At 31.1% G+C, this 24,298-nt stretch overlaps 1 protein-coding gene across 7 annotated transcripts in view; it reads left to right on the top strand.

Moving 5' to 3' along the window:
• The window catches only part of LOC145247464 (intersectin-1-like), a 334,749-nt gene that overhangs the window by 129,514 nt on the left and 180,937 nt on the right, over window positions 1-24,298 (top strand). For all 7 annotated transcript variants that reach the window (XM_080109259.1, XM_080109257.1, XM_080109253.1 and 4 more), the window contains 8 exons: window positions 150-262; window positions 2,990-3,015; window positions 8,184-8,405; window positions 10,849-10,934; window positions 12,456-12,583; window positions 17,463-17,559; window positions 18,108-18,254; window positions 21,141-21,199. In XM_080109259.1, coding sequence (XP_079965385.1) covers window positions 150-262; window positions 2,990-3,015; window positions 8,184-8,405; window positions 10,849-10,934; window positions 12,456-12,583; window positions 17,463-17,559; window positions 18,108-18,254; window positions 21,141-21,199 — 878 coding nt within the window. The remainder of the gene's footprint in view (window positions 1-149; window positions 263-2,989; window positions 3,016-8,183; window positions 8,406-10,848; window positions 10,935-12,455; window positions 12,584-17,462; window positions 17,560-18,107; window positions 18,255-21,140; window positions 21,200-24,298) is intronic.

The following is a 24,298-nucleotide window of genomic DNA, read 5'->3' on the forward strand; positions in this document are numbered from 1 at the left end:
CTGAACTAAGAACCATTCATTCATTTTCATGTTTCTTGATTCCTTTATACAAAATGTAATAAACTTTATTGTTAATGATTCACAATTTTGTTTTTGTTTTTAGTAAACACGGTTAAAACAAGTTGCATATTTTTTCTTTTGTTCTTCAGGGTCTGAACAGACAAGTGACTGAATTACAAAGTGATTTAATGAAGAAACTCCAACAAAAGAAAGCAGTAAATAAAAATCAACGACCTGACAAGTTAAAGGAAGGAATACAAAGGTATTTCATTGAATAAATAAAATTGCATTATTCCAGGTTCGCTAGGCTAGGTAGACATCATGTAGGTACATCCTTGATGTATAAAAATCAAGATGTAGTAAATTGCATGCTCATGCATTCCTAGGATGTACCTCCATTTCCGCATGAAGATGATATTTGTCTTTGAAAATTTCTTTTTAAGTAACATTTTTCATCTTTATAATTATTCCCTTTCATTTCCCCACATCCTTCCTCTGATGTTGCTACCAGATCAGGCTGTCTGAAGATACTGCCTTCCTGAACTAAGATGCACCAAATATTGATTTTTTTTTTTTGCTTTCCGTTTGCAAAACTAAATCATGTTCTGCAAAGTCCAAACCATGAATCATCCTTTACAACTATCTCCAACGCTGCTGGCTTGCTCCCCACCGTCTCTGATGCGGCTGGCTCGCTCCCCACCGTCTCCGATGCTGCTGGCTCGCTCCCCACCGTCTCCGATGCTGCTGGCTCGCTCCCCGCCATCTCCGATGCTACTGGCTCGCTTCCCGTCGTCTCCGATGCTGCTGGCTCGCTTCCCGTCGTCTCCGACGCTGCTGGCTCGCTTCCCGCCGTCTCCGACGCCGCTGCCTGGCTCCCCGCCGTCTCCGACGCCGCTGCCTGGCTCCCCATCATCTTCGATGCTGCTGTCCCATTTTTTTCTGTCTGATGTTGCTATTTTTCCCTTCTCCATGATGTTGTAAGATATTTATGTATAAGACAATATCAAGATAAAATTCTAAAATAATATACATTTGTAATTTTACAAATAATTTTGAGTCGGTTATTAAAAAGAATGATTAAGCATGATAGAACAACAATTTTATAGAAAGTCTCTCATAGAGATGCTTCTAAATTTTTATTCCTGTTCTTGATGATGATTATCATGTTGTAGACCTTGGGAAGTAATCCTATTATAATGTGTTTCATAGATCTTGGAAAGAAACTTTACTCATGGAAGTTCTGTTTGATGTCAAAAACACAGAGAAAGGAAAAGTTTTTTGCAGTGAATGTCTTATAGCAATGAGAGATTGAAGCTCAGTTAATATTGATTCATTCGGTATGAATTGGATAATTCTATTAGCATTGGTTTTCTCAATATCTTTCTAGTTAGAAATAATTTAGTTAGAAATCTTTTTTGAATGATAATCAGTACAGGATGGACTATATGGAGGTGGCTAAAGTCCTCATTAAATGTTTCTGTGGAGAAGACTGAATTTGAACTGTACACTCAGGTTATCAGTTTGTGTTGTTAGCCACTGTCACCTTCCAGTTCAGTTGATAATCTGTGGGATTAAAGATTAAGTAGAGAAAGACTACTAATATCTCATTTGTAAAATAGGGGCCATAAAAAACAGAAGATAAGACAACCCCCCTCAAGTTAATTTTGTACTTTGTCAAGGCAAGGAAGAGTGTTATGAGCGGCACCTCCCCAGATGTGGCAGTTGTATTCCATCTAAGTGTGTATCTGCATCTCTCTTGCATTTTCTTCACTGGTTTCGTATGGACGTGTGAGTGAGGAGCAAAAGTATAATTTTCAAATACATTGCAACAGTGGAAATACTTTTTACTTACACATAACTTACACATGCACACCAGAACACAAAACTTCTGAAATCGAACATAAAAATCTCAGTCTTCGATAAGAACTGGAGACTACAGCCAGGTGGCCACATGCCGCAGAAATACCAAGCTTCTATCTTTACATCATCAACGTTCTGATTCCCATCTGGCATCAATTTAAATGAATGGCTCTTGGGGAGGCGTCAAGTTATGACAATCTTCTCCTGACCTGAAATGGAACACGTACATCAAATCTGTTGCCAAGGCCACTGGGAAAATAGTGGGATCCTTCTATCGATCTAGTAGATATCTCACTGCTGATGCAATTTTATATCTATATAAGAGCCAGGAGGTATGTCCAAGGATGGAGTACTGTTGCCACATCTGGGCAAGAGCTGCTAGAAAGGACTTGTCCTGCCTTGAGAGAGTTCAAAATAGACTTCGTAGCCTCGTAGGAGATGGCCTTTTTTCTTCCCTGCAACATCTATCTCACAGAAGAGATGTTGCGAGTTTGTCTCTGCTTTATCGTTATTTTCGTGGCAAGTGCTCGACTGAGCTTCAATCTTTGGTCCCTCCTTGTCAAACTTTCACAAGAAACACTCGTCTAGCTGAAAACACTATCAATAATTCCTCCCACTTTTTATCTGTACCTAAACCTAAACACAGATTCCATGAAAAAAGCTTCTTTTTTTAGAACTGTACGCCTGTGGAACTGTCTTTCGTTTTCCTGCTTTCCAGCTGACTACAATCTGATTGTCTTCAAGTCCAACGTTAACAAGTTCTTGATGAGCCGTTCCACTTAAGTTAACAAATTTGCCAAATTTCCATTACTAACGATTACTATATTGTCCAATTGACTACTGTACACTTTTTAACCCTTATCCTCGAGTGGTCTCTGGGCCTTGATAAGTGATGATTCCTATGTAAAAGAAAAAAAAAGAAAAATAAAGCATAGTGTCTGTATTTTCCTGATGAAGATTCTTATATGGGTTGAAAATTTGAATTTAAATAAATGTGTTTATTTAAAAAATCTGCATTTTGACTAGTCTCTAAACCATTGTTTTTAAATTTACATGTTTTAAAAAAAGTTTTTTTTTTTTTCATCGATAAATCTAAAGATATTTCCTTTTCTTTTTCATTTACTTACAGAAGTAGCCTTGAGGAATCTATTCAAGGTAAGTCTTTTATTTTCCCCTTTGCTTCATTTTACTTCAGTTGAAGTTCTCAGAAATCAAGTGACCCCAATCCCTGGGGCTAACACTTGATCTCTACACGAGATTCATAAATATTCGAACGTTCCATTAATGGTCTCCTTTACCTTTCAAACACTGAATTAATAAAGAAGTTTCGAACATAATTTTTCTATCCTCAATTGGCCATTTAAATATGTTATAGTATTCCTTTCTTGTGGTCTCTTGATCTTACTGGATTCCAGGGCAAGAATTCTCTTTGTCTGGTGGAGTATCCAGCTTCGTGCTATTACTTGAGGTAACATCACTTGGAGAAGGTGCACTGTTTCTCGTAAAAGACAGTATTGGTCAGCCATACTGAGATCTTATTTGGGCAGAAAATACTATGTGATTTTCGAATAGTTAGTAAGGGTTTACTTGTAGAAAAAAGTATTCTGATGTCAGGTTTTCCTGACAAACTTCTGTACATACAGAGAGACCTTAGACATAGTGTCTAGTAGGCATTCAAGTTCTCTCCAGTAGAAATTCTGAGAATTGATAATTTTCATCATTATTCAGACTATTCTCTCTATTGACTTGCCTCCCCACAATGTTGTTTTTTAAAGTTCATGTTATAAAGAGAGTAAGAGTCTTAGTGAGAGATTAGTCTTAATCATGTTGTTGAGGTGTTCATATTGTAAGAGATGCTAGTTATTATATATATCCATTGTGAGTGTTCATATTGTTGAGATGTTCATATTGTAAGAGATGGGATGGAGACATTAACAAGTGTATATAAAGAGAGAGAGAGTACATATAAATACACTTTGAGAGGTGATTCGATATCTAGATAGATAGACCGAGAGATTGGTATTTATGCTTTTGACAGTTCTGTATGAAACGGGAGTGTTTATATAACATAAATAGTTTGACACATATACTTTCTAACACATATTTTTTTAGATGATGATTTTATCAAATGATTCTTATACATAAATGGACAATACCTTTTCTCGTAATGATGAACACAGAAAACGGCAGTTATGAAAAACATGATGATCATTTATTTCTTCCATATGACTCTCCGACTCTCTCTCTAACTCTAACTTCAAACTCCTTCCTATATTGAGAAATCACATGTATGTCTGGCCAATGTGACTATAATTCACGTGTCATCAACACGCGCGATTTGCACGTTTTTGAAACCTTCTGATTTCTTATTTTCCTTTGTTGTTTTACAAAGGAATCTAACCTACTTATCAAATTCATATAACCCATATTTTATTATTCATTCTACTTAACAATGTGCATAGTTTCCAGACAAATTTCTATTTATCAAATATTTTATCAGAATCAACAATTTACTGGACATTCAATTTAAAACCTATTGTTCTTTAAAACTTATCTCCAGGGTTCGATTCCCATTTTCTCTGATTTTATTTTCATTTAATAATTCTCTTTATTTTTAATTAACAACAAGAGCAAATTTAGACACAAGTTAGTATAGAGAGAAATTTCTAATAAAATGCGTCTCGGACGGGGGGGGGGGGGCAGGACTCTGGATTGGAATAAATTAAAATTGTTTCAGCCATTGAAGGAGAAGTCCTTCAATGGCTGAAAACAGAATAGACTACGTATAGCATCAGAACAGATACTACACTTTTGTTCCTAGCTAAAAGATCCAGAAAGTTCATTAATGTTATTTTATTTGTGGTATTCACAACATTTTGACCAATGTAAAAATGTTGATTTTAAACTGATTGCTCATCAACACTTAACCATTAAGTCATGGATTCACAGTCTTCTGGAGGTTGAAGATATAAATCTTTACTGCAAGCAATTTCGCTCTCTGGACGTATGCACAATGCACATGCTCTCCTTTATATAAATTCTTTGAGGAATGTCGACATAAGGGAAGTAACTCACTGATACGAAAATGAGTTACTTCCCTTTAGTGCATAAAATGGGTGAAAAATCAACTCACCAGAGAGAGAAATAGATTTAGAGGAGGAGAATGAAAAATGGTAGAAAGATGGATAGAAAGGTAAAGAAATAAGTTTTAATAGGGATATGTTACACTTTTGTCTCTGGCAATGTGAGCTAGTAATCAAATAAGTTAATTAATAAAAGCTGGTCATTTTCAAAAAATTAAATGTGAAGTCTTGAAATTTCAAAGAAGTTTGCAAGAGCGATAATATGAAATCTTAATATCTAAAAAAAAGGGGAAAAATTTACGCCCTTTATTTAAAATAAACATTTGTTTTGTACATAGTGGTGTTGGGTTACCTCCCTTTGTTAGATTTCATTCTTATCTTTCTTGCAATCGTCTCTGAAATTTCAAGGTTCCATATTGTTTGGGTTTTTTTTTTTTTTTTTTCAAAAATGACTAAATTTTATTCACTGTTTTGCATGTTCCGGTCAACTAATATAGAACATGATTTTCTGTTATTATTCTAACAAATAAAAACATTAGTTCAAAATAGCTTCGTTTGGCAGTCAATTTCTGAAAGCTGTCCAATACACGATAGCATGTAAAACAGACATTAAACCGGATATAATGATGATTAAGTGACCATACATTAGGAAATTATCATTTTTACTGGATATGCATTTAAAAAAAAAAAAATAATTTTAAAATATTTAAAATTATTAAACGCTATTCATTTTTTTTTATTTTATATTTTTTTATTCATTTTATTTTATTTTTTCATTTATTATTATTCATTTTTTATTCCTTAAATTTTTATTTTAAAATTTTACTTTTTTTTCTCAATTTTTTTTTTAAATTTAAAATTTATTTATTAAAAGTAATTTATTTTTGTTTTCAATTAAAAATAATTTATCATGTACGTCAAGCATTTTCTTTCGGCATTTAAAAAATAACACCGCAGATAGACAACACGCGAATTCTGTACTAACTGTTTTTTTCTTCGATTTAACATTATGACGAGAAAAAAATGTATAATATTCTGTGGATGGTGTATATCATCGAAATATTGATTTTAAACAAATATTTGTTTATTTTCATAATATTGCATTGTAATTTTATTTTCATAATATTGCATTGTAATTTTATTTTCATAATATTGCATTGTAATTTTATTTTCATAATATTGCATTGTAATTTTATTTTCATAATATTGCATTGTAATTTTATTTTCATAATATTGCATTGTAATTTTAATTTCATAATATTGCATTGCAATTTTATTTTCATAATATTGCATTGCAATTTTATTTTCATAATATTGCATTGCAATTTTATTTTCATAATATTGCATTGCAATTTTATTTTCATAATATTGCATTGTAATTTTATTTTCATAATATTGCATTGTAATTTTATTTTCATAATATTGCATTGTAATTTTATTTTCATAATATTGCATTGTAATTTTATTTTCATAATATTGCATTGTAATTTTATTTTCATAATATTGCATTGCAATTTTATTTTCATAATATTGCATTGTAATTTTATTTTCATAATATTGCATTGCAATTTTATTTTCATAATATTGCATTGCAATTTTATTTTCATAATATTGCATTGTAATTTTATTTTCATAATATTGCATTGCAATTTTATTTTCATAATATTGCATTGTAATTTTATTTTCATAATATTGCATTGCAATTTTATTTTCATAATATTGCATTGCAATTTTATTTTCATAATATTGCATTGCAATTTTATTTTCATAATATTGCATTGTAATTTTATTTTCATAATATTGCATTGCAATTTTATTTTCATAATATTGCATTGTAATTTTATTTTCATAATATTGCATTGCAATTTTATTTTCATAATATTGCATTGCAATTTTATTTTCATAATATTGCATTGTAATTTTATTTTCATAATATTGCATTGTAATTTTATTTTCATAATATTGCATTGTAATTTTATTTTCATAATATTGCATTGCAATTTTATTTTCATAATATTGCATTGTAATTTTATTTTCATAATATTGCATTGCAATTTTATTTTCATAATATTGCATTGCAATTTTATTTTCATAATATTGCATTGCAATTTTATTTTCATAATATTGCATTGCAATTTTATTTTCATAATATTGCATTGTAATTTTATTTTCATAATATTGCATTGTAATTTTATTTTCATAATATTGCATTGTAATTTTATTTTCATAATATTGCATTGTAATTTTATTTTCATAATATTGCATTGCAATTTTATTTTCATAATATTGCATTGCAATTTTATTTTCATAATATTGCATTGTAATTTTATTTTCATAATATTGCATTGTAATTTTATTTTCATAATATTGCATTGTAATTTTATTTTCATAATATTGCATTGTAATTTTATTTTCATAATATTGCATTGTAATTTTATTTTCATAATATTGCATTGTAATTTTATTTTCATAATATTGCATTGCAATTTTATTTTCATAATATTGCATTGCAATTTTATTTTCATAATATTGCATTGCAATTTTATTTTCATAATATTGCATTGTAATTTTATTTTCATAATATTGCATTGCAATTTTATTTTCATAATATTGCATTGCAATTTTATTTTCATAATATTGCATTGTAATTTTATTTTCATAATATTGCATTGTAATTTTATTTTCATAATATTGCATTGTAATTTTATTTTCATAATATTGCATTGCAATTTTATTTTCATAATGTTGCATTGTAATTTTATTTTCATAATATTGCATTATAATTTTATTTTCATAATATTGCATTGCAATTTTATTTTCATAATATTGCATTGTAATTTTATTTTCATAATATTGCATTGTAATTTTATTTTCATAATATTGCATTGTAATTTTATTTTCATAATATTGCATTGCAATTTTATTTTCATAATATTGCATTGTAATTTTATTTTCATAATATTGCATTATAATTTTATTTTCATAATATTGCATTGCAATTTTATTTTCATAATATTGCATTGCAATTTTATTTTCATAATATTGCATTGCAATTTTATTTTCATAATATTGCATTGTAATTTGGCTGAACATATTTTATACATTTTATTTGATAATTTATCTTTTTTTTTTTTCAATTTAAAAATGTTTAAAAAATTTCTTTTTAATTGAATTATTTTTTCTAAATATTTTCATGTATTTAAAAAAAAAACGATTTTTTTTTTTTTTTTTTTTTTTCAGAAATTGGTGAAACAAAACAAGAAGGTTGGTTCAACGCTGATTTCAGTTCCATGCCTAATAATGAACAAGCACCTGCTGGGGACAATGCAACAACTGAGGGTGGTTGGGATGCTTTCGGCAATCAAACTACAGATAATCAAACTAACTCGCAGGATACTTGGGCTACCGATAATACTACCGCCACCACAGCTACTACCGCTACTGCTAGTCAACCAACTTTTGGTATGGACCCTGCAATGGATTTATGTTATTCATTTCTCAATTGTTAAACTTGTTAACTTTTTGTTTATCGTGGGTGCTCTATTTTTAGTATGCCAACACGTCAGTTGATGGTGTTATGTAGGAATGACACAGCATAAGTAATTATTTGTTGATTTAAAAAAAATACATATTAAACACGAATTAAAGAATATTTGCACTATTTTTTGTGAATTTGGTAGATAAGATTATAATAATCAAAAATTGGAAAAGAAACTGCAAATATCTTTAATATGTTTCCATTACGCCATTTTGAATTTTAAAAATATATATAAGAATTTTCTGCGTTTCATCTCGATAAGTACTCATCAGGCTAAAATGCATGGAATTCATGTTACTGGATGTTTTTTATATACACATAGTGTTTAGTTTGGCTAGCTAACCAATCAAAATCATTGTTATTCTCATCCATTTGTTAATGCTTTCATTAGCCAATGGCAGGCTTTTCTAAGACAATGGTCTTATTTCCTCCTTTTTTCAGTTTTGAAAATAAGTGATTGACCCCTTTGTTTTTTGTGAATATGACTTTGTTTTAGCATGTCTGTGCTCTTCTGTTTTTCTTATTGTATGTGTTAGATTAGTTTTTATTTAATGATAGTTATCTTCTTGTGTATTATTATCATAAAGTGAAGTATATTGTTTCTACACAGTTGTTTGCTCTTTCACTTCTACAGTTTAATAGATTTTGGAGGTATTTGATGTTTAGGATTTCAAATTCTTCATACAGATATAATCTATATAGGTTGTCTAAATTTTTACATGTATTCGCCTGATGTACTATTTTGCACTTGACTATTGGTTAGCATCTGCTTTTTTTTATTTATTTATCTAACTTTCAGTAATGGGTCACTGGTGCCAACAAATGTTTATAGACCATCCACTAGAAACAAAGCCACACTACTAACAATTTAGAAGCATTTGCTTTTTTTTTTTATATTTCTAGTGACAGCAGTATTATATTAACAAGGGTTTCAATCCTTGAGATTTGAATATTGTATACTTAAACTTAAATACCTTATCTACTTAGCATTGTCTGAAAGTCTTTTTTTTTTTTTTTTCATTATTAAATTATCATCTTTTAAAAGTATAATCTTGAAAGTTAAATTTAAATATGGAAGCATTTGGTCATTAAATTTATTTTTTTCTAATATCAAGCTATAAAATTATTAAATATAGTTTAAAAAAATTTTTTTAGTAAGTATTTGTTAAAAATTGAAGTCAGAAAAGGTTTTTTAGATGACAGTTTTAAATGCTGTTGGATTTCAAAATGTTACATAGTAATTTTTTTTTTCTCAACCATTAACACAAGATGGCTGACCAATTTATGAAGAAACAAATACATTATGATGGATTTAATTTTGTAGCTGAATTTTTGGTTCTTGTCCAGAATTCCCTTTATATTAAAAAAAAAATAAAGAAAAATCTGTATGATGTTCTTACCTGTGACAAAACAAAAATATATTCCAAAAATCACGTAAATTGATCAAGTAGTTTTATTTTTAAATAAGAAAGCTGAAATATGTATCAGAAAAGTGGCTGTTTTGCCCGCCATTTTGAAAAAAACAGTTTTTTAAAGGGAGATAACTCAATAATTCATGATTAAATTTATGTGGTGAGGTTTATGAATTTCCATTAAGCGTTTAAAAATAATCAATTTATATGGTTTTTAGATTATGATTTTTCTTTTTGTCATGGGTATGTACACCATAAAGGTTTTTGTTTTTTTTCTTAATCGATGGAGTTTGGGGCAAGAACTGAATGTTTTAAAGTTTTGATGCTTACTCTAGTGTATTTTAATTTGAATAACTAATTAATAAAAACTAACTAATCAATAAAAAATAATGAATAGCTAATCAATAAAAAATAATGAATAGCTAATCAATAAAAAATAATGAAAAAGTAATCAAGAAAATATAACAAGTAATCAATAAAAAAAAGAATACTGTATAAATCAGACAAAGGATAGGACCACACTCAAAAACAAGCAAAATAGTCACACAATTTTATTAATACAGCGGTAAAATGTTTAACAATAGAATCATAACTGTCTGCGGTATGTTAAAGAATAAGCTATGGACAGATGTGGATGATTCACCTTGACTTGTGACCTTGCAAATTCACTATGAGTTGGTTCAGTTCCCTTCCCTTTCCCAGGTGAATGCTGTCAGAGGTTCAGATCAGATCTAGAATTTCTTATAGATTGATCCAAGTGCTCCAGTTTAGAACTGGCATCATCTTTATCTTGCCTCAGACTCTAATTTTACTTTGTGTCCAAAATAATCATCAGTTTTCTTTAACTCTTCCTTCTTCAAATTGTGATCACAGGAATTTCCAATGTCAATAATTTTGTACGCATCATCTTGTTTATTACTAATTTAATTTTTACTTTTCTTTCTTGCCATTTCAGCTAAAAAGCAACAGTTTCGAGCGCTTTATCAGTTTGAAGCAAGAAATCATGATGAACTTTCTCTCAATCCTGGTGACCTTATTAGTGTGAGTATTTTATTCAATTCTATTCTTTTTTACATAATTATGGTCGTATAATGTTCAATTTTCTAAAATTCTGAAATTATGTTTCTGAATTTTTGAGATGAAGATTTATTCATATTATTTGGATTCTTCGAACTACTGTTCTCATCTTGAGTGTCATTTTCACAATGTTTTGGTCGATGTAACCTTTGACTGTTGTGTAGCATGGGCTCATTTTGGGAACATATAACGGGTACATGTAATACAGGGATCATAATATACGAATAACGATAGTGATGACAATTCCGAGGAGAAGACATAATGGTTACATCATGATGACTGTGATGATAATTATGGAGGGAGACACTTATATCAGTCTTTAATGATTCTTGGGGACTTCATTTTAATACGGACTGGGAGATGTGATGCAACAGTTCTTAGCACATATAGAGGGGAGGAGATACATTATTGATGATGGATGAGACCCATTGCTTGGAAGGATTGTACAAAGTTTGTTAGAAGATGATGACAAAACCACATTTACCTTTTCGGTTGTAAGGAATAACGACATGAGACAACAGTTATAAACATAGTTGGTTTCTTTATTCTTGAATCGGCCGATCAGTGATGTCAAGAACTCAAGCCTTTTCGACTACATGGTCTACTCTCCTCCCTCCGTTTTCTGTCAAATTTGATCATCTTAAAACTAGAAGTGTCTGTTTGACTATGACAAATTATTTCTAGTATCTTGTTGACATATCGTAGATAGTTGGCTCAATTAGTTGTGACATCTGTGTGTAGTAGTAACAGTATCATTGTTCTCGATCTTTGTCACATGGTGTTGTGAGTAGTTGAAACATTTTTCTTTGACGGGTTGACAGCTCACAATTGGGATTTTTTTAAAGTATACAGGACACATCAGTGTTACATAATACCTCTTTCCCAACCAATCCCCCCTAAGGGAAAGGAGTAGTTATCTACTCGGTAGTTCAGACACAAGAGAAAAGTTTCACTATCTTTTTTATCACATTGACTTCAGGAGACTTCATGTATACAACGTCACCTCTTGAACACATCAGCTTAATTTTTCTGAAGTTTTTATGAAAAAATTCCTTTTGGCACTTCTACAGAATTGGGCCAAGATTTTGTAGTCGATAAATGGAGTTTTCAGATTTAAAAAAAAAAAAAATGATTTCAACTGATTTTTTTTAAAAATATCTAATAAGTTACAATGGTAGCTTCTAAATTATGCAGTCGAAATTACCTGAATATTATTGAATTATGCATCGCACAATTTTCACTCCTGTCTGCCAAGCCGTTAATTAAAAACAAGTTATATTTCTGAAAATAAAACTCATTTGTCATGTTCACTCGTTTTATTTGTACTTTGTTGTGCGATTCACAGTCCACTGGATGATTTCTTTCTTGATCTGATGAGTATCACAGCTCCTGTTTCAGTATCAATATTTATTTATTTATTTTTTTAAATTTATATTTTTATCGTCACATATTTCTGACTTCTGTGTTTTGTTTCCTTCTTTGCAGGTATCAGTTGACCAGAACACTGCCGAGCCTGGCTGGATTAGCGGAGAAATTGATGACCGAACTGGATGGTTTCCAAAAGACTATGTGGAATATGTTTGCGATTTGGAGGACTCTGAAGTCTTTGCAAAGTACGTTCCTTATATATTTCTTCATATATTTTTACAATTACTTTGAAATATTTCTTATATATACTAGCGGGGGTACCCAGCGTTGCTCAGGACAAAAGTATCACCTGTTTGTATTAAAACTTTTATCTCTTTACCTCTCTCTCATCCCAATCCTCTCTTTCTACTTCACCTAGCCTATTCCTCTCTAGCTAGGCACACACAGATACACCACTCCTTTATATTACAGATTCCTCAAGTACTGATTCAGCATTTTCTTTCCTAATTTAATTTAATCTATAATATAAATCTCACCTGTCTGTTTAAATGTATGTATGGCTAAAACTTTCAACAGAAGCGACTGATTTTTGCAAGATTGGTATCATTTTGAAGCTCGACACTTCAGATGACAAATATCGAAAAATTGGCCAAAAACATTAATTCCTTCACCCTAAACTGGGCACTTTTTTACAGGGAGGGGTCAGTTTTTTCACCGATATTTTCAAAAGTCATCGCCTCTTTTCGATTGTCTAGCCTTAATTTAAACCTACGTCACTTCTGGTTTGGCAATGGGTGCAACAACTAGCACGTCACTTTTCTTTTTTTTATTTTATTTTTTTTCCTCCTTCGTGGTACAGGTTTGAGCCTGCCTGCCCATTACCACGTTTTCTTTTTTTTTTGCTCTAAACATCCAGGCAACACCGAACACCCTGTCTAGTCATTAGCAAGAATAGATTAGCAAGGATATGTGGCATTGCCCAGGCCCACAAATAATAAAAAGAAGAAATTAAGTTTCGTTTAGACACACCTGCTATATTAAGGATATTGAACACTTTTTCATTATGTGTCAATTCAACGTCGATAAATTTTTTTTTAATTCTGCGACGGTTCTACTCCCACCCCTGTCGGTATATTGAGGGAGTACTTGTTAACTGTACTCTAATGTAATAATTTCAAAAACAAAAGTTACTGTAAAAATTTGATTTAACTTGAAAACCTTTCTTAAAAAAACGGATAAAAACACAAAAATAGATCTGAAGTTTTAAGGGGTTACAGTATCTGACTACCTCCCCACCAGATTCTTCGGCAGTTCTACACCCCCAATCAGATTATGGGATGGGGGGGGGGGTCCGTTGCAACGGCCGTGTTACTTTATGGGTGGTTATCTGAGCACGGTCCGTAAACTTCAGAATTTTTTATGTTTCCTTCAAGGATAGGAGAGAAAAACTTAAAAAATAAAACACTGAAATTAATTCAATTTTAAAAATGACAAAATAGAAATAAAATTAAAATTTTTAAGGAAAACAAAGTTATTTTCAGTGCTTTGCAAATCACGCAAGTGTCTTTTTTTATGATCAAAATTAACATTTTTATGTTTTAAAAATTATTGCTGATTTATTGTGTTGTTTAAAGAAAAAAGAAATGACCCGTGCTGAGCGGGAACTTTGAAAGTGAACGTTGTGATTGAGCATGCTATTCATCTGGCTAACCTCGCAACAATGTTATGACGTTGCAAATTTATGTTTTTAAAATGAACATAGGAATGAACATTTTTACCTGACCCCCCCCCACACACACACTCCTTGAATAAAATGACATTTGTACTTCAAAGAAGTTTTTGTCATTTTTACATATACATCTGGATCACTGTTTTTCAGTCAATACCATATTCATCATGGTTCATTTTTTTTTTTTTTTTTAGCTGAATATATAAACACACTAACATGCAAACTAACAGTTTTTATATATAGTAGCTGTCTCCCCTGTGACCTTGCCAAGCCACTAATATTAGTTAAGCCAGCTTCAACCACTGAGTTGACCACATATATATATTTCCCCAAAACCTCTGGCCTTGATGGAGGAGAGACTAGAACTTGCTGCTATGGTTTCAAATGATCTGAAAATAACAGCAAGGAGAGACTTGATTCCAAATATTTCTCATGTTATATCTTTCCTCTTTTAGAAATATGGTACGATTATGAATATCGACGGTATCAAATAATCCTTATACACTGAAATTTACTTTGTTTGAAAACCAGAGAGGGGAGATATAACATATGAGAAATATTTGGAATCAAGTCTCCCCTTGCTGTTATTTCAGATCATTTGAAACCATAGCAGCAAGTTTTAGTTTCCCATCCATCAAGGCCAGAGGCTTGGGAGAAATATCAGATATTTTGTAATTCATATGCAAAACTAGGAAAAAAATGGCTATGATTGAAACATTTTATGACTAAAAATGTGCCGAAAATAGGCTCTGGATGATGGATGATCCCCTTAATGTGCCACCGTAAGGACAAATGTCACATAGCCCACTACAGGTCATTGCCTTTCCAACAAGCCTTCATTTGTTAAATTCTGATCAATAGTCACTGAGATTTGGAACTTATGCCAAAAAAGGTGGTATATCTGCATATGGATGTATCTATACTGTTAGCCAAATTGAATATTGAAATGTTCATATCTTTGGTTCTATCGGACGAAACTACATGAAAATTTGCAGGTTTTTTGAAGATTATACTATTCTATGGTTAAAATTTTATTACAATTGATAAAAAAAGAACCTATATTTTGTAAATATGTTATAACTTAAATAGGGATGGTATAATAAAATTGTGGGGTTCGCGTTCGCGCCTGGGCCTCCATAGAATGGAAATAGGCACAAGCTTTAATAAAGACTTTTTATATCTATCTGCGTAAGTATACTTTGATAATTATGTTTCAGTTTGAAGAAATATGTTATAATAAAATTATGGGGTGTTCGTTCGCGCCTGACCTCCATAGAATGGAAATATGTCACAAAGTTTAACAAGGTTTTTTAATATAGATCCACAGAATATTGTGATAAGTGTTTCAGTGTGAACAGGTATGGTATAATAAATTATGGGGTTTATCTATTTTATTTTTACTTTCATCATATTTTGCTTTGGTTTTGATACCCCCAAATTCGAAGCTATCTCTTTACAACCCTTCCTTTTCATAACCTATCATACTTTCATAAATCAGAGTGCATTTTCTGTAGGCTGTTTTTGAACCCAGTCAATGACTGGTACTTTTGCTAGTGTATATATATATATATATATATATATATATATATATATATATAGTGCCCTGCAGGCCAGCTTCAGTTTTGCTGCTTCGGTTAGCTGTCTCCCCTGTGACCTTGCCAAGCCACTAATATTAGTTAAGCCAGCTTCAACCACTGAGTTGACCACATCTCGAATTGAGGCCGACTACGCTGACGCTTCTGTAACCACGAGCTTGATTCATGGTTCCAGTGACGTAGACAGTAGAGATGAGCGCTCAGAATCAACTCAGCATATTGTTTCTTCATCTTCATCCAAGTCTTCACCTTTCTGCTGCAATGTTTCTTCCAGGCCTGAGATGGGACTGGGTCAACAGCTTTATGGATGAAATCGCCTGGGTGTTGACGAAGGGCGTGGCTAAACCATCAGAAGCACTTTGTAGGGATAAATTGGGTGAGTTAGAATGTCTGACAGTGATACCTAACATTACCTGGTACGATATAAACCAAAGTAGAAGTGTGCGCAGCATCTTTGTTAAAATTTTCTATCTCACTTCTTCCTCAATCCGTGTCTTTTTTTTCCACGTACCCAGTTTTTCCTTCCTCTTTCTACTCTGCTCAGCCCATTCCTCTCTTATGTTTTGATGTGTTGAAAATAATAATAACTAGGGTTTTCAGTTTTAAATGTAATACTGAAATCTTACATTTATTGCTCCTGGATAACGCGGAGTAGAACAAACATAATGACATTCTTGATACCAGTTCCCCCCTCCTCCTAACAATATTTTATTTATTTATTTTTCTATTTATTTTTTTATGGGAGGTTATACTTATTAGTTCTTGTCCAAAATTCATCTTATATTGAAAAAACAAAACTAAACTTTATTTATTAAAATACCATTTTAATATTCTTTAGTACCAATTAGTGGGAATCACAACATAAATTTAGTAAGTATGAATTATTGTTGAGTTACCTCTCTTTGTTTCTTCATATTTGTTTTCAAAATGGCAGGCAAAACAATCACTCCGTGATACTCATAAAATTTGATTTCTGTATAAAATTAAAATGACTTGATCAATTACATGATTTTTGGAACATTACATTTTCATTCCTTGAGAAGTATGTACGTTAAACAGTACTATTTAATCAATTTATGTGAAGAAAGAAATTGTAAAGAACAGAAAAGATCACCACCACCCCACTAGATTGTGAAGTTTATTTGCTGTCTACAACCTTTAATTTAAACAGAAATTGTGTATTTCTTATCGTCATTTACAGATGGACATTTGGTATAATACTATTGGTGTTATGCTCATCAGTTGCTCTTAGAAAAAAAAGAATATTGTCTAGGTTTCAACCTAAATAAAAAACAAAAATATAGAAAAGTCTTTATGATGTACATATCCGTCAAGAAATGAAATTGTCATATTCCAAAAATCACATAAATTGTAATTTTTTATGTATAGAAAATAATTTTTCTTTTATGATTTTTAACAATTTTAATAGTAAATCCTAGCCATTACAAGGCTGATTTTAGATCGAATTCAGTTGTCTCCCTCTTATTTATTAAACATGGTGAATCAAAACACGTCTCGCTTTGTCATAAGATTAGATTTTTTTAGTTAAAAAAAACTATTTGATCAAGTTATGTGATTTTTGGAGTATGACATTTTAGTTTAGCAGTAAGTACATATATCATAAAGACTTTTCTGTATTTTTTTTTTTTTTATTAAGTTGAATTCTGGACTTGCTGATTATCTATTAAAATAACCCAATTTATTGTGCTATATTTAAATTTTGATTTCTTTTAATGTTTTCTTTTTCATTTTAGCATTTTTTTATATTAATTTTATTCATATTTTATTTCTTTTCCTTAGTGGTCAGCAGCCAGCAAGTACTTTGTCTGCTTCTGAGGATTCATCTTTCACTGCTGTGCAATCTCGAACAGTAACTGGTTCTCCTACCCCAGGCCAGGTAAGATAATGATCTATTCACATATCTCATTTTTACCTTTTTTTTTTTTTTATGTGTGAGGGGATCTCTTAATTTAAATAGATAAGGTTTCTTCGTCAGGTGGTAAACCTGCGGCAGGATAGGAATGCTGAGTCTCTTAACTATATCCTCAGTAATTACTGCCTTCCATAGTTGTCGTCTCACCACATTTTGGGGCCAACTAAGCCTCTGTCCAGCCCTGGTAGGACTGAAACCGCCATCTACAGATATCTTCTGACGAAGGCCAGAGGAATAGTTGGCCGAAACGTGAAACAACTAAAAGGTGAGAATAACAGCTCGCAAATAAATAAATGTATAAATTGCTCATCTCAAAAGGATTCTAATAATAAAAAAGTAATAAGCTATGCTTGTTTAAAATAATTTTCCTTACTATCAATAGTGCAAGAGCATCTCTTCACTTCGTGCACCGTTTCTACGCTTATTCCTGATCTTTAGAAAAACTAACGCAAATAATGGAATGTCTTTTTTCCTTTAATATTCATCACATTATCTTTTTGTTCTTGTTGTAGGGTTTGGCTGCTCCTGAAGGTTTACAGGCTGTGGCCTTATATCCATGGAAAGCAAAGAAAGAAAATCATTTGACATTTAATAAAGGCGACACTATCATTGTGATCGAACAACAAGACATGTGGTGGTCAGGCGAACTTAACGGACGGGTTTGTCTCTTTTTCTTTATCTCATATTTTTTATCAATGTGCGAGGATCGTTCCAAAAGTAAGGCCTATTTTTTTTTAACTCGAATATTAAAACATTGAAGAGCTATAAAGATGTGAGTGGTACCATTAAAATGAGCGACCTTTAATGTTCCAGAATTTTTTTCCACATAGTCACCACCATTCTCAATATACCAGCCACTTTTGATGCCTCGCTTATAACAGTTAAAAGCACGCTTTGTCACGTGCATATTTGTTGCTACTCTGAAATCGATGAACCCATCCCCTAACTGTGCTGACATCAACTACATCAGCTTTGTAAACATTCAACAGGCACCGGTGAATATTGATCGGTTCAATTTTTTCTGCATGGAGGAATTTGATGAAGCCTCTCTACTTTTGATGCATGTCCATGAAGGGTTGCTTTCTTATTGACTCACACCGTCAATATCTGCAACAGAAAGTTGAAAATTTCAAGTCATTAATGCATAAGTTCAGTTATCATAACAATGCAATTTGCAAGCTCATCTGGTCCATTCAAACGGAATAAAAAAAAAAGGTATTACTTTTGGCACGCCCTTCGTATATATATATATATATATATATATATATATATATATGCACGTATAAATACATATATAGTCTCTGCTCATGATAATAGCTTTGTAATGAAAGTAAAACTTTCTGAAAGACTTTTAGTGGTTGGTTGCATGATTTTTGGGATATGATTTTTTCATTTTGTAACATATGTTGTACATCATACAGATTTTTAATCATAGGGGTAATTCTGAACATAAAATAAAAATGTCCACGAATTTGTTTTGCTTGATCATGAATTGAAATTATGTGAGATAGCAGAGGAAATGACGACACTGTATTCATACGGCATAATCACGTTAAAACATTGGTTCCCATTAGATAAAGTTAAGCAATGTTGAGCCTGGTTAGTACCAGATGGGTGACCATTTAGGAATAACTGGTTCTGTATGTAGGATGCTGACACCTCCTTGCTATAACAGCAAACATTTAACGTCATTTCTTCTGATCAGAATGTAGTTGCGATTGGAGATTTTTCTAGACTTCCTCCTTCAAGGGAAGCCAGTTCAACCTGCCTAGAGTGAATGCTGCTAGTATTCTGTTCATCATTTTGCGCAAACATTTGTCAGTCGATCAAAAAGCAATGTGTCTCTCAGCGTGTGCAACTGTTTCAATGCAACGAAAAGGGAGATTTTGTGATAATGAATGAAACCTGGATCAAGGCCGCCATTCGACCATGTATGGAATATTGTTGTCACATTTGGACTGATGCATCTGCTACTAGTCTCTCACTCCTAGGCACGGTTCAAAAGAAAGTTGCCAACCTGATAGGTCCTTAACTGTCATCTAAGCTTCAACCTCTATCCCATCGACGAAGTGTTGCATCTATCTGCCTGTTTTACAAGTATTTTAATGATGAATGGTGCGATGAACTACAAGCCCTTGTCCCCCCTTGATGTAAATACACCAGACAATCAGCAAAATCCCACCCCTACACAGTAGAGATCCCTAGATGTAAGAAAACCTTCTACTCTAATAGTTTCTTCCCCAGAACTGCTAGACTTTGAAATTCCCTTCCGGTTTCCTGCTTTCCCAACTGTACTGATATGCAGAAGTTCAAGTTTAATGTGAACAGACATCTTGCTGCTCAACTCCCCACATAGTATCCCTGCAACTTATGTCCCTGATAGTAACCCTCTACATCAAAGTGGCACCGTGTTTTGTTTGGCGCGAAAATGTGATTCAAAATAAAAAGGAAAAAAATAAACTGTTACACTTTGAAGTTGAATTGGCAGTCAGCAGGTAAAAGCCATCCAAAGCAATCTAACATATCATCAGGCAAGGTTTTTGGTCTATGTATTTTGGGATGTACATAGCTAAATATTTAAAGGTTTTAAAAGAATCGGAATTGGTAATTGTGTTGGAATCAGGGGGGAGGTGGGGGAAGGGTATTGGAAGTGTCCCATCACTAATTAATATATTGATATTCTCTTTTTATTTTTTTACAAGGGCTTTTTTTTTTTCACCACTTATCAAGGCCCGAAAGCCACTGGAGAATAAGGAGTAAAGATTTTTATACAACTGTGTTTCATTGCTAACTCGCGTTTCCGACAAAATGCACATGGGTTGCAATGGTGGGATTGAAATTTTTTAAGAGCAGGTTCTAAGAAAATGTTAATAAGAATTATGAATCTACTATAATGTAGTTATGAATAGGAGTTTATGTAATTTTAACAACCGGTTCGTCAAACTCCTAATATTTTAAGCAACGGTTTCATGAACCGGTGCGAACCGGACGAATCCCATCAGTGATGGGTTGATCCTCTCATCATAGTCACAGTGAAACTGGTTGCTTTTCACTCTTGATAAAAAGTAAGTGGATATTCGGTTATGTTAAACAAAATTGTTCCTTTTTGACTTCCATTCTGTTTAGCAGAAGTCATGCCGGTTTATAACAGACTATTTCAATTGTTTAATTCATTTTTTTCTATCTTATCTTTGATTTTTTAATAAACAGAGTCATGGAAGTGAGAATGATAAACTTCATAAGACAAGATTGCTATGTATCAAACAACATAGTGAGAGAGGGTGGGAGTAATACGCAGAAACTTATTGAAGGATTGGTGACTTAGTGAGAAAATTGTAAATTACAGCTAATTAGAATAGTTAAAATGATTTTTTTTTTTTAAATATAAATTTAATCCTAATGCTGAGGAATATTTTAACATGTATTTTGTAACATTAAAGTGTATAAGAAAAACCTTTAAGGAAACAAATGCTGATTAACTCGGCTTTGATATAATATCATATCAAATGAATATTTTGCTGATAAAATTATTTTTTCCATTTCAGGAAGGTTGGTTTCCGAAGTCCTATGTGAAGTTGATTGGTACAAATGTTACTAAACCAAGGTATGTATATATTATTTTATTTTACTTGAAGTCTGTATCGATATTAATTTTTTAATTTGCCACCCATATATGCACACGTGTCTAGAGAAGGATAAACAACACTGAATTGCTTTTTATTTTTTTTTTATTTATTAGACTTTTTTTTTTTTGTGCTTATCCAGAATTCAACCAAGTTAAAAATCAAAAATACAGAAGAATCTTTGATGTACATATCCATCACTAAATGAAAATGTCATATCCCCAAAATTATGTAAATTGATCAAGTATTTTTTTTTTTTTTTAAATTAAAAAAAAAAGAATTAAATTTTATGAGTAAGCAAGATGTTGTTTTGCTCTGTCATTTTGTTTTAATTAGGGGAAGGTAGCTCAATTCGAACTACCGAGACTAAAATCAGTCTTGTAATGGATACAATTTACTATTAGAATTGCTAAAAATCATAAATGACTTTTATATAATTTCTCAGTTTGTGATTTTTGGAATATGACATTTTCATTCTGTACTAGGGACATACATTAACATTTTTCTGTATTTAAAAGAAAAATTAAATTAGTTTGAATTCTGAACAATAACCTTTTTTTCTATTTTGAATAATTGTTTGATTTTTAGAAGGGAATTCAGTATTACATGTAAGTTTAGCAGGAGATTATCCTCTAACTTGATTGTGCAGCCCAAAAAAATTCCATTTACAAACGTTTTAGAATTTTGAAACATATCATTTTACTTCAGACTTGCAGAATTCCTCCTTATACACTAAGCCAGTGGTTCCCAACCTTTTTTGCATGGTGGCACAGTTTTTTGTTTTTTTTTAAATTTTATTTTGATTTTCATAGCATGCCTATCACAAAAAATAAATATTTCATACTATTGCAAAAAGGCTTATGAAGCCTTTTTGCAATAAAATAAGAAACAAAAATTATATAAGGAGGATTTTTATTCACATAATAGTTTTTTGTCATGCAACCTATGTAGTTAAGAATTAGTTTGGTATCGAAATGAGCTTATAAGTTCTGAAGCGGATTTCTGATACTTTGAAAAACTCCTGATATTCCAATAATCAATCACTATTATAAACCATAAAAAACTTACCAATTAATGTGTGCAACAGTGACATTCCAGATTTTGAGGTGATTAGTGTCATCATGATTAAGGAATTAAATGTCTTTATCAAACAAAACAAAATTAAATGGCTTCTAGCTATTGTCCCTCTACGGAAAACCAGTAATCATTCCGTGGCACAATGGTTGGGAACCACTGCACTTAGTTTTTGAACGTTTATTTTTTTAAATCTGGAGATTTGATGTTCACTCAGTGTAATAATCTTAAAAAAAAAGATTTAAATCCTCGGGAAATCATGTTACATTAAATTACATGTTATTGTAGAGTAATAACTCTAACATGACAATAATGAACTAAGTTTGATAAGCTTGTGAATCATATTTATTGTATTTACTTGAAAACAGAAATAAAGACTACAACTACTTATATAAAAGAAGACTATATACAACTACTTCTTACATAAAAAAGACTATATACAACTACTTCTTACATAAAAAAGACTATATACAACTACTTCTTATATAAAAAAGACTATATACAACTACTTCTTATATAAAAAAGACTATATACAACTACTTCTTATATAAAAAAGACTATATACAACTACTTCTTATATAAAAAAGACTATATACAACTACTTCTTATATAAAAAAGACTATATACAACTACTTCTTATATAAAAAAGACTATATACAACCACTTCTTATATAAAAAAGACTATATACAACCACTTATATAAAAAAGACTATATACAACCACTTCTTATATAAAAAAGACTATATACAACTACTTAATATTTATAAACTAAATTCAAATTGAAAATTATTATTTCAAACATGTCAAAAAATTTTTAAATTAAGATAAGAATGGTTTAATTTTTTTTTTTTATACATTGTTATAGCTTTTAGTAAGTTCACACTTTTTAAAACAAATCCTCAAGTCTTATTTGAGTGGGTCAGCCATTCCACATTATGGGCATTGAAGTCACCACAAATGTGAATGTTAGCCGAGGGATGAGCAGACAGGATGTGGTCAATTTTCTCTGATATACTCTTAAAGACAAGTATTTAGACCCAAAATTGGTGGAGGAGTTTGGTAGAGTTTGCAAAGGTCAACTCTTTCAACTTTGACCTCTTGGCAGCCAATTTTTCACCCAAAACCTGGTTGAAAAGCTTGCTGCATGTCTGAATACACTTTATGTAAAATTTCAAATCTTTAGACCCAAAATTGGCTGAATAGATTGCTAGAGACTCCAAAGATCAAATCTTTTGAACTTTGATAATTATGTTTTTACTTAAAATGCATTATTTTAAAAATTTTTATAGATATCCACTTATAATGTACAAGCACCAATTTATTTTCTATACCATAATGAAATTAATCCATAGTATTGACAGATTCCAAAGAAATTTTAGTATTTCTTGGGATAAGCAATGATGTTGCTGTCCTCTTTGAAATAAAAAAAAATGTTCATAGTTATTATGTTTGTTAAACAATTTGAATGATCCAATTAGGCAACATTGTTTTCTGTGTTTGAAATTAAATAAAAATGGTGGATAAAGAATAGGTATTTTACTTTTTTATGATGCGTTTCTGGGAAGTTGGTGATTTGCTCTTGAAAATGCGCCATTAGATTGCACTTATTGAGTGCAATTTTATAAAATAATCTTGAAATGTACGTAGGAAAAAAATGCTATAAAATATCTGCAGATCTATTACAATATATCTACATTATACAAAAAAAAATTCTGAAGATGAATATTAAAAAATAATTCCAATAAACATTCACATTGTTATCAGAGATGGATATTCAGCTGAAGAAAAAAAAAAAAGTCAAACTAAAGAGTTGATTTAAAAAAAAAAAAATAAATGATGCCAACTCCTGCAAAAGTTGGCAACTCTTAACTTCTGACTTTGACTACTAACAGCAGTCTAGAATTCCCTTTATATTTAAAAAACAAAAATAAAGAAAAATTTATATAATGTATGTATTCGTAATGAAGATATCAAGTACCAAAAATCATGTAAATTGATCGAGTACT

Source organism: Euprymna scolopes, chromosome 25 (assembly GCF_053919585.1).
Source record: "Euprymna scolopes isolate OS-2025 chromosome 25, ASM5391958v1, whole genome shotgun sequence".
NCBI lineage: Eukaryota > Metazoa > Mollusca > Cephalopoda > Sepiida > Sepiolidae > Euprymna > Euprymna scolopes.